Source organism: Elephantulus edwardii, unplaced genomic scaffold (genome assembly GCF_000299155.1).
Source record: "Elephantulus edwardii isolate Elephantulus edwardi_28Jun2011 unplaced genomic scaffold, EleEdw1.0 scaffold00026, whole genome shotgun sequence".
NCBI classification, from domain to species: Eukaryota; Metazoa; Chordata; class Mammalia; order Macroscelidea; family Macroscelididae; genus Elephantulus; species Elephantulus edwardii.
The window spans coordinates 23265297-23277484 of record NW_006399776.1 but is presented as its reverse complement, the minus strand read 5'-3'; the positions used below and the strand labels follow the sequence as shown (position 1 = coordinate 23277484).

The window sequence follows — 12188 nt, the reverse complement described above, 5'->3', positions numbered from 1 at the left end:
AGGTCCACCTCCACTACACAGCCTTCGCTCTGGACTCCTGTCATGGCAAAAATACCTAATCACATATCCGTTTTAAACAGTTTTCTCCCTCATCTGTTTCAATGCAGTATACGTTATTTATCCCATCTTTTTCAGTCTCCCCCCAACCCCATTGTCAGTCCTGTTTTACAACAGTGGCACCACTTTAAAGACTCAGCATAATGTCCTCCAGGGTCACCCACTTTGAATAATATTGAATGAGTTCCTTGTTTTTCAATGCAACAAAGCTGCGATAAACGTGGGTGTGCATATATCTGCTTGGGTGTCTCTAGATGCATTTTTAAATGTATGTTTCTCACTTAGGATAGACATGTCAGTCAAAGATGGAGCCACAGTTTACTACTGCTAAAACAAATATGGATATCATTAACTCAGTCCTTGAACATGACTTCATTTACTCTTATATGGAGTTTCTGTGTAAGCTTCTAATATCAAGTCTCCAGAGCTAAAAGAAAATAGAGTTCAAGCAGTAGGATCAGATAATTTATGCCCAGATAAGTTTTAAGATTCTTGCCTTACACCACTACTTTCCTTTATTTAACATTAGAAATCTCAGCCTGGAAAGATAAGATGAATATTGCTTACTTGTCCCAAGATACCAAAGCCTGCCACTCTGTATGGGATACACTCTGCTGAGGAAGACCTACTGTATAAAGTGAAAAAACAAACTGATGTTAAACTTTGCACAGATAACGTTCCACAGTCCCAATCTCAGCCACATCTAGATATTTCTTAAATTTTCCAAATTTGCCAACAATTTTAATATTGCTGTGCAGGCTTACTACTCACCTGACCACTTGGCTGCTATGCTGAGAACTAGGTCGTGGAGTAACTGAAAGAGAATAAACTGCAGAATGAAGGGCTGCCAGCACTCTGCCTTACCTGGTCAGTGGTTGGCATGCCTTTGTGAGTGAATATCTCAGTGGATGACGTTTACAAAAGAGGATGCAAAAGATTATGAAAATCACTTTGTCATAGAAGACTCTTCCATTATTGAGAAAGGATATTTATTAATCCAATAGAAATATTTGAGCCATGAAAATTATTCTCTACCTGTCTGTGATGGTGAGGTGATGCCTACTGGGCGAGGTGTAGCTGATCTGCAAGAAAGAAAGTTGTTAAGTGCCATCAAGTTGAGCATGACTCATAGCAACCCTATGAACAGAAGATCTGAACCCTGTTCTGTCCTGTGCCATCCTCACACTTCCTGACATACAAGAGCGCATTCCAGCAGTCACCTTGTAAATTCACCTGGTTGAGGGTCTTCCTCTCCTTCACGGACCCTCCACCCTTCCCAACATTGTCTCTCTCTCCAAGAAATAGCACCTCCTAGCAGTATGTCCAAAGTATGGCAGGTGAAGCCTCATCATTCTTGCCTCCAAAGAGCACTTGGGCAGAACCCTCTCCAAGACATATCTGTTCTCTTGACCATCCATGGGGATGTTCAGTGCTCTTCTTCAGTACCACAGCTCAAAGGTGTCAATTGTTTTCCTGTCATCCTTATTCATTGTCCAGCTCTCAGATGCACAGCTAGTAACTGGAAACACTATGGTCTGAATCAGAAGACCTTTGTCTTCAAATTGACATCATTACTCCTCAGTAATTTGGAAAGGTCCCTAACTGCAGATTTTCCTAGTGCAATACATCTTTTTATTTTTTGACTGCTGGTACCAAGAGTATTAATTATGGGTCCGGGCAAGATGAAGTTGTTGATAGTTCCAATCTCCTCTCCATCTATCATGACACTGCCTATTGGTCCAGTGGTAAAAATCTTTGTTTTACTAACATTGAAATGCAATCCATACTGAAGGATGCATTCCTTAATCTTCTGCAACAAGTGCTTAAAAATTCTCTTCACTTTCAGCAAACAAGGTTGTGTCATGTGTATAACGCAGGTAGTTGATGAGTCTCCCTCCAATCCTGATGCCACACTCCTTCTCATAGAGTCCAGTTTCTGGGATAATTTGCATAGCATACAGATTGCATAGGTATGGAAAGAGACTACAGCCCTGCACTCCCTTCCCAATCCCAAACTATGCAGTGTTCCCCTGCTCTGTTGGTACAACAGACTCCTGATCCAGATATACGTTCCCCATGAGCACAATCAGGTGCTCTGGGATTCCCCTTCTTCTCAGTGTCAACCACAACTTGTCATGATCCACACAGTCGAACACCTTTGCAGAGTCAATAAAGAACAAACAGACATTCTTCTGGTATTCCTTACTTTCAGCCAGGATCCAACTGACATCAGCAATTATATCCTTGGTGTCATGGCATCTTCTAAGTCATGCTTGAAGTTTTGGAAGTTCTTTATCTATGTACTGTTCCAGACATTTTTGAACGGTCTTCAGCAGTATCTTGTTTGCAAGAAAGAAAGAGGCAGCTCTTATCCCATTATGCAGAGTTAAATGTCCTCTCAGAGGATCAATGAGACCATGTATAGAAAGTTTCCTATCTAATCATATGTCTCTTACTTGCACATATTACAGGTATCACTCCATAATATAGAGGCCAAGTTCCCATACGAGATCTCTTTGCTCTTCAGCTATCTGAGTGAGAACTATTGACCAATTTTGTATTTCTTTCTCATCTCGCTTGGTGCCTTATATAAATTACTTTCATCTTTACTTATATCCATGCATTCATATATCCACCACTCCCTACTCTCTCAATCCTCTTAACAGCTATTTAGTGCCAACAGTGTCCTAGACCCTGAAATTGCAAAGATAATGAAAATAATGTTCTATCATTGAAAGGCTTATAGGCTGATTGGGAGGAAAAACCCAAAATGTAATCTGAGTAATGCTAAAGTTCTACAATATGTATATCAGTGTACAGAAATAGTAAAGACTATTATAGTAAATATTGTGAAAGAAAGGGTTATGTCTTTTTATTCCCCAACACAAGATTGATATTAAAAATATATTTAACAAATGGTAGGGCACAGGCATCAATCAATTAGAAAGAAGAGTTGATGTACACTTAGCATCTAATATGGTAGCTCATAAACAGGAAGTACTTAATTCATGAAAGAAGCACCTGAACCAAAACCAGCTGCTGCCATTTCTAAGTCATGGCAACTCCATGTGTGCAGAGCAGAACCTTATAGAGTTTTCAAGGCTATGACATTTTGGAAGCAGTTTGCCAAGCCTTTCTTCCAAGGCATTTCTGGTGGATTCTAAGTGCTACCCTTTCAGTTAGTAGTTGAATGCTTAACCATTTGGACTACCCAGGGACTCTCAGAGAATACTTAACTCTAATTAAGTAACAAACAGATATGCTCCTTGGAAGCCAAGATGGAGAAGCATTGTCTCACATGCTTTGGACATGTTGCTAGGAGAGGCTATTCCTTGAAGATGGAGCATTAGTGAAGAAGGGGAAGATGGATTGACACAGTGACTGCAGCAATGGCCTCAAGTGTGTCAGAGGTGATGAGGATGGGACAGGGCTCAGATATGTTGTTCATAGGGTTGCTTTGAGCCATACACTACTTGACAGTGTATAACAACAAGAAGTATGTCTTCACAGGAGATGTTCACATGAGACTTGGATTTTAAAGGACGAATAGGATTTCAAAAGGGGAAGGGTGGGTCAAGGGTAAGTATCTTGTCTCAGAGAAATGACAGAAAAATTCATCAGTCATTTTTGCCATCTAGGAGCCCACACAGAAGTTACAGCCAAAAGTCAAATAGAAATTTTCTGTTAGTACAGGACCTAATAAAACTGACCTGCTTCCTTGGTACCGACTTGGAGATTCCTGTGAGAAAAGGGAAGTGAAGGAAGCTGTGAGTAAAGGATCCTAATAATTGGCTCTCAGAACCTTACTTGGAAGAAAACTAAGCTTCAATGCTCCCTTGGGGCTACACAGATTCCCCACTAAGGGAAAAAAAAAAATAGAAGTGTTCCCTTAGTAAATTATTAGCTTCGGGATGGGACGGCAAAGATTTTACTTCCTCTTCTTAATAACACATTAAAAATTCCTGTAGGCTTATATATGTGGGCAGTATGGAGAGTCTTAGGCGAGTTGAAGAGGAAGAAAGAAGACTAGAATAGTTACAAGAATGAGATCAATAGGGAAATTATACACAGAACATTCTTAGAATGACAGGAAATGCCGAGGAAACAGAGGAAAGGTCCTGAGCTATCTTGGAGTTGTTAAGTGCCATCAAATCAAACACAACTAAAAGTGACCCTATGAACAAAAGACCTGAACCCTGTTCTATAATACTTGTTGTTTCTCTATGTTTATAGAGTTTCCAGAGACATGTTGTTTAGGAAGTGGGTGCCATTCCTGCTTCCAAGCCTGTCTCAATTTGGGAGCTCCACCAAAACACTGTCCACTATAAGTTAACCATTATGGCATTATTAAAGATAATTTTAAATTGCAACAGATTTTTTTTTCTGTAAGAGAGCTTTCCAACTGGCATATTATATGACTCACTGGTGCTCAAGAAGGGGTTACACTAAAATATTGAGCTGTGGTGGCCTAGTCCTTAGGGAGTTGTAATGCTGACCCATACTACTCTGGTGATTCAAATCCATCAGCTGCTCCGAAGGAGAGCAATGGGCAATCTCTCGTGCAATTTACTGTCTTGGAAACATACTAGAGAGTTGAATATGGATTGGTTTTAACACAACAATAATGACTTAAAATAGATGTGTGTGCCATGTGAAAAGGACTTGGGGACACAGGAAGTTGACAGGACATAGGCAGCAACCAGTTAGAAAAGACGGTGGTGTCAGCCATGTAGATAAGGAAGGTAGAAGAGAAAATGATAGTGAGGCAAAAGCAATTTCATTCACCTTTAGGATGGCCAGAAACGTTTTCAGTTCTCCATTCTCCTTCCTTAAAACAGTTAGTTCTCTAGGCAAAAGATGAAAACAGCACCAAGAGGTCAGTGGAGTTAAAAAAAAATGTATTTCAGGCAGTCTTCAGATCACAATCCAATTTCATCCCTAAATTTGTTTTTAAATTCAATTTGTACATAAGAACAGTTAAGCACAGTTTATATATAACAGGGGTTAAATGTTCGTTTTAGTACAAAACATACACCTACTCTCCTCACTCATCAGTTATCATTATCTGACATTTCACATTTAAAACAAGAATAAAATAAATTTACTATTCTGCACATTAATAGCATAAATCTAATGATAAATGCCAAGGCATAAACAAGAGTAACATTATCTATGGTGACTAATGTGCTGGGTCCATTTGGCTGGGTAACCATTCTCAGTACTTTGGAAATTATGTAATTTGGCATTTATTTAAGGATATTTTTATCTTCAATTTTTGCATAATGACCTTATCTTTAGAACTTAACCAACTCAATAAATGAAGTTATGTGGTATAGAGGCAGAAGTGACTCCTAGCTGACCCCCCAGTAAGTTTTCAAAGGCTGGCAATCAGCTGGGAGGAGACTGCCATCTTTCTCCCATGGAGCAGATGGTGGATCCAAACCACCTGCCTCTGGGTTGGCAGTTCAGCTCTTTACTGACTCAGGTCAACAGAGCTCCCTAAAAAGTGAGGAGAAAGTGTAGGGAGCACATTTTCTAAGTATAAACTCATGAAACACTTCTAGATATGCTAAAACATCTTTAATGTAATGATGATAATGTTTTGATATGCATTGCAAAGGTGCACTTCTTTGTTATTACAAAACATTGCATGTACCTCAGATTTTTAATATAATGGGCTTTATGCAGGTTGGTTCCTAACTTCAGATTGTACATAATCTGTTCAATAACCTAAGGACCTGTATTAGTACTTTGTAATGCTTCTGAGAGATCTTATCTCTGTGTTTAGTGTATCTATCAGAGATCTGCAGAGCGTCAAGGACTGCAGCCTTCAGTATGGATTGAGGCTCAATATCAAGAAGACAAAGATTCTCACCACTGGACCAATTGGCAGCATCAGGATGGATGGTGAAGATTGAGATTGTTAACAACTTTAGTCTGCTTGGCTCCATGGTCAACACTCTTGGCACCAGAAGCAAGGAAATAAAAAAAGTATTGAGATGGGAAAGTCTGCTGTTAGGGACCTCTCCGGGGTAATGAAGAGCAATGGTGTCACTCTGGAGACTAAGGTGTGTCTGATACAGGCTATGATCTTTGCAATCACTTGTTATGCATCAGAGAGTTGGACAATGACTAGGAAGGATAGACGGAGAATTGATGCCTTTGGTGCTGGAGAGGAGTACTGAATGAACCATGGAGTGCCAAGAAAACAAAGATATTCATCCTGGAGAAGGTTAAACCAGGCTGCTCCTTGGAGGCAAGGATTCTGGGGCTTCATCTGACATACTTTGGACATGTTGTAAGGAGGGACAGGTCCTTGGAGAGGGATATCATGCTTGAGAGGGTGGAGGGATGGCGCAAGAGGGGAAGACCCTCTATGAGGTGGATTGATTCGGTGACTGAGGTAATTGGGATGGCTGTGTCAGAGACAGTGCGATTGGCACAGGATAGAGCAGGGTTTAGGGCTGTTGTACATAGAGTCACTATGAGTCGCAAGTGACTTGACGGCACATAACAACAACAACATCAGAGATCTGGTGATGCAGGGTTATAACAGCAGGGGCTTGATGGGAAAAGGCAATCATATAATACAATTTTAAGGAAGCTTGCATGGAATCCCATTTCCTCTTCTGCTTATGGAAGGCCATAAAACTTCCATCAAGGATTCCATCATTTAGCTTAAGACTTTAAAATTTTTTCCTCTTGAAGGTAACATTTATGTGTTCTTTCTAATTTAATTTCTTAAATGTTAGTAAGCTATATCTGATCTCCTGGAATAAGAGGTTTTGATGAGGGAGGTAGATAGTGAGAGCTATAGAAAGGTGGGCCCCAAAGGGAAGAATGAAAGAAAAAAAAATTAAGAGAACCAAAAAGTATTTCCCTGATTTTCTAAAGATATATACAAACACACCTGGGGCAATTTTGCAGCCATAAGGAAATAACGTTTACATCTTCTCTAGAAGTAAATTCTGGTAAGTCAATTTTTCACTTACTTGTCTTGACTGGCTACTCTTTGCTGGGCCTCCTGAATGTCTGCTTCTAATTTTGTAATTCTATGCTTATAGAAGGCGAGGAGGAGATCTGTTTGTTTCTTCTGGAAACTCCACACCTACTAGGGAAAAATAGGCCTTTGACAAACACCCACTTAACTCCTTTCCTCTCACTTCTGACAACAAAGGGAAATCTGTCAATTCATACTTTAACTCTACTCATTCTCACAACCCCCCCAACATCTGCTTTCATTCACAATTTCACCAAACCAGAGAGTTAGCATTAGGAAAAGCCAAAGATAATCTTTCCTACGATAGTGATATTCTAATACTTAGTAAGAACTGTTCTGACACAGAACAATTCTTTAAAAAGATAATTTTTCATTTTGAGGAAAAACTGGAACCCAGAAAACCGTTTTTCAAGCTCAGAACTTGTTTTGATCTAACTTATGTACTATTAGACTGTACTCAGCTTCTCAATTCCTAACTATTACAGAGTGCTAGTAACCAATTTTTCCTACACCACCTACTCAGAGTCACTTGCAGCCTGTCTGTGCTGCTATATATAGTAAAGGGTGAAGAGGCACTGAAGGGAATTATATATTCCTGAATTTTACTTCTGAGTATGGATAAATAATCTTATCTTTTGCCTCACTTTATCATTTGATATAATGTACTTGTCACCGGTAGCGGAAATGGGTCAAAAGTTAATATTTAGAGAGCGTTTTAGCTTTGTCAGGCTCTGATTTTGAGTACACAGCAGTATTTATGTCTCATCTGCTTTCTTCCTCCCTACCCAGACTATAAACTTTTCATCTAAAGTAGTTTTCTAAATCTTGGTATTCATCTCGTAAACTTTGTTTTCACCTAATTTTCAAGTTGCATTTGCTATCTTACAGCAAAATAGTACTTAAGAGTTTACATAGTCTTTAGCTTTCCTTCCTACTCAAAGGAAAACCATTTTTAAATAGATAAGACTTTATTTTCTATGAAACTGACTCTCTCACTTCACAAAATTTTAGCTATATCACAAGGAACCATAGAGTAGATGACAGGAAATTTTTCTATATAGAAGCATTCTAACTAAAAGATGAGAAAGGAATACAGAATTAGAATATTATTACCATTTTGCAATTCCTCATTCACCAGTTGCTCTGCAGGAGAAAGATGGACAGTCTCTTCCCATGCAATTTACTGTCTCTGAAAACCCTTTGGACAGTCAGCTATGACTTGATTCCAACTGAACGGCACACAACAACATCAACAAATGAATTCAGAAGGACTCTGGTGGCATAGTGTGTTATGGATTGGGCTGTCAACAGATATATTGTTGTTGTTGTTGTTGTTGTTGTTGTTGTTGTTATTGTTGTTAAATGCCGTTGAGTTGTAGACGACTCTTAGTGACCCTATGAACAAAGACCTGAACACATGTATAACTTTCATCTTTTCTCCAGGTTCATAGGGTTTCCAGAGGCAAGCTATTTTGGAAGTGGATGACACTCCAGCTTCCAAGCTTGTTTAATCAGGGAGCTCCACCAAACACTGTCCACTGTGGGTAACCTTTGTTGCATTTGTCACATCAGAGTCACAGTGTTCAGCATCACAGCAACCATGAATTACCTCTGTACAGCAAATGGACAGATGAGGGCTATGTTACAAGGAAGAATGTTTGACCAAAAACAATTAAAACCAGGTCCGAGGTTTTAATAAATGAGGTTTGAAAACGAATTTTCAAAGGTTGCAGGTCCACCCATGCTTCAGGTTCTCATTGGCTCCCAGCAAAAGGCATCCAGCCAGCCCAATAGGACCCAGAGATTTTCCATACCAACAGAGAAAGAATGCACACGAATTTTCAAAGGCTGCAGGTCTGCCCATATGTTACTGGCTCAAATTTACCAGTTGCTCTGTAGGAGAAAGGCAGTATCCTGTAAAGAGTTACAACCTTGGAAACTAGCTGGAGTCTCCACAGATGGAAATAGACTGGATGGCAGTGGGGTTTGGGGGTTAATAAATTAAGAGATCAAAGAAAAGTAGGGATTATACCTCAATACAAAGAAAATAAAAATTCTTACTACTAGACTAAAAGATAACAGCATGATAAGTGGAGAAAATATTAAAGTTGTCAAGGATTTCATTTTACTATGATCCACAATCAAAACCCTTGGAAGCAACAGTCAGGAAATCAAATGATGGTTTAAATTGGGCAGATCTACTGTCAAGGACATCTTAAAATTGTTTAAGAGCAAGGACATCTCTTTAAAGACTAAGGTGCACCTGACCCAAACCACAGTGTTGTTGTTTTTTTCAAACCACAGTATTTTTAATTGCTATATATGCATGTGAAAGTTGGACACTGAAAGAGAAGGAAATAAAAGGCATCCAGATTGGCAAAGAAAAGGTTAAGCTATCACTATATGCCAATGATATGACAGTGTACACAGAAAACCCCAACGACTCAACAAAAAACTGTTAGAGCTGATAGACCAATTTAGTAGAGTGACAGGATATAAGATCAATATCCAAATATCAGTGGGATTCCTCTACAGTAACAAAGAGAGCTCAGAGAAAAAAACAAACAAACATGAAAGTAACACTATTTAAAATAGCCAATCACAAATTGAGATCCTTGAGAGTGAACCTAACTAGAGACACAAAAAAACCTATACAAAGAAAACTATAGACCATTTCTGCAAGACACAATAAAAGATCTAAAGAAAAGAAAAAATGTTCCCTGTTCATGGATAAGAATACACAATATTGTGAAAATGGCAATCCTACCAAAAGCAATCTACATGTTCAGCGCAATACCAATACAGCTACCAAATTAGTTTTTCAAGGAGATCAAAAGGGAAATTGTCAAGTTTATCTGGAGAGGAAAGAGACCCCAAATAAACAAAGCATGTCGGAAAAACAAAAATGAAGTGGGAGGATCTGAAGACCTACTATGCAGCATTAGTAACCAAAACAGCATGGCTCTGGTACAATGAAAGGCACATAGGCCAACAGAACAGACTTGAGAACCCAGAAATGGACCCAGCTATCCATGGTCAACTGATATTCAAGAAGGAAATAAAACTTATCAAATGAGGAAATGACAACCTCTACAGCAAATGGTGCTGGTAAAACTGGACTGCTAACTGCAGAAAGTTGAAACAGGATCCACATCTCACACCATACACAAAAATCATCTCAAGGTAGATCAAAGACCTGGGAGTAAAGCCCAAAACCATAAAGTTCATCAGAGATAAACGGGGATCAAGCTTATACAGCCTAGTCTATGGTATAAAGAGAATGCCAAATACAGTCAGAAATACACAGTCTGGAGAGGATAAAAATGATGAATGGCACCTCTGTATACGTCAGAAACATTTTCCAACAGAGTGAAAAGAAAACCTACTGATTGTGGAAAAACATTTGGCAACATTATTTCAGACAAGGATATCATAGAAAAAGTCTACAGAATTCTATAGGGCCTCCACAAGAAAAAGACTGATCACAAAATGGGCAAAAGACATAAAAATACTTTTCATAAAGGAAGATATCTGGATGGCAAACAGACACATGAAGAAATGTTCAAAATCACTGACAATAAGGGAGATGCAAATCAAAACCATAATGAGATACCATCGTACTCCAGTAGCAGTGGCAAAATTTAACAGGACAGCAAGTAATAAATGTTGGAGAGGATGTGGTGAAATAGGAACTCTTACACATTGTTGATGGGATTATAAAATTGTACAACCACTCTGGAAGGAAGGCTGGTGTTTCCTCAAAAAGCTGAACATAGAAATTCCATATGACCTAGCTATTCCAGTGCTTGGAATATATCCTGAGAAAATGAGAAGGGAGGCCCAAACGGAGATTTGTACACCAATGTTTATAGCAGCATTATTAACCATCGCAAGAACATGGAAACAGCCCAAACGTCCAACCACAATCAAATGGATTGAGAAATTATGGTACATACACATGATGGAATACTACTCAGCATGCAGGGGCAATGGATTTGTAAATTATTAGCTAACTAACTTGGGAGGGACTGCAGAGCGTTATGCTAAGTGTACTAACTCAGTCCCATAAAGACAAATACTGTATAAAGACCATTAGTGTAGAAATAGATATATATGCGTATCTAAGTGGGAGAGGGGGAGCACAGGGGTGAGGATGGGTGGGAGGTCATAATTATATGGTTGCACAATTTTTTAGGTAAAGGGAGGGTTAGGGTTAAGTGAATGGGAAAGATCTGGTGTGAAAAACAATGTATATGGAATTTGTAAGTAAATGAGAAAAAAAGAAAAAGTTTAATAAAAAGAAGAAAGTCAGACTTGATGCTTTGAAATTTAGTGCTGGTGAAGAATATTGCATTTTACATGAAGAGTCAAAAGAACAAACAAATCTGCCTTAGAATATTGCTCTTTAGAGGTAATGATAGACTTTGTCTCCATATACTGGACATTTTATCAGGATGGGCTGGTCCTTTGGAAAATTATCTCATGCTTGGAAAAGTAGAGCATTGGTGAAGGAGAGGAAGACCCTCAATGTGATGGATTGACACAGTGACTAAGGCAACAGGCTCAGCAGAGGAGAGATTGTAAGAACAGCACAGGATCAGGCAGTTTTTCGTTCTGTCAGAGCTAACTCAATGGCACCTAACAACATGAAAAGCTCATCAACCAGTAGCTCGAGATGAAACACAGTGACACTGCCTATAAAAAAAAAACACCTCAAAAAAGGTGAAGCGGGTGGGTGGCGGTGAGAGCTACATGGGCACAGATGGGGATGTGAAGCTGGAACTGGAGACTGAGACCAGCAGCCCCAAGTGACCTCCCGAGAAGCCACAGAAGCATGATAGTGGTGCGGCAGACATGGAGAGAGTCACCAACTATGGGAAGATATGGAGATTCAGAGTTCCAATCTAGAGACGGCCATGTCCATGATTGGAGACCTGGGGGGGGAGAGGGCAGAAAGCCAAACAGGAGCGGGAGAAGGAATTGGGAAAAGTCACCATCAAGAAATCCAAAGTTTCTGTAAACTTTCATTAAAATTAATAAAAAAAAATAAATAAAAAGAAGGAAGATCTGCCACCAGAAGCTCCGCTGGAGAAGGAGAGGGGCAGCCTCCTCCTGTACCAGTCAGATCCAA

General features: G+C 39.4%; 1 protein-coding gene across 1 annotated transcript in view; it reads right to left on the bottom strand.

The window, feature by feature from the left end:
* LOC102857346 (chromosome unknown open reading frame, human C14orf164) overlaps nt 1–12188 on the bottom strand; it is a 42833-nt gene that overhangs the window by 8393 nt on the left and 22252 nt on the right. The window contains exons 4-9 of the mRNA XM_006883306.1: nt 7050–7165; nt 4843–4903; nt 3768–3796; nt 1093–1139; nt 829–871; nt 625–685 (exon numbers count right to left, since the gene is read on the bottom strand). Coding sequence (XP_006883368.1) covers nt 625–685; nt 829–871; nt 1093–1139; nt 3768–3796; nt 4843–4903; nt 7050–7165 — 357 coding nt within the window. The remainder of the gene's footprint in view (nt 1–624; nt 686–828; nt 872–1092; nt 1140–3767; nt 3797–4842; nt 4904–7049; nt 7166–12188) is intronic.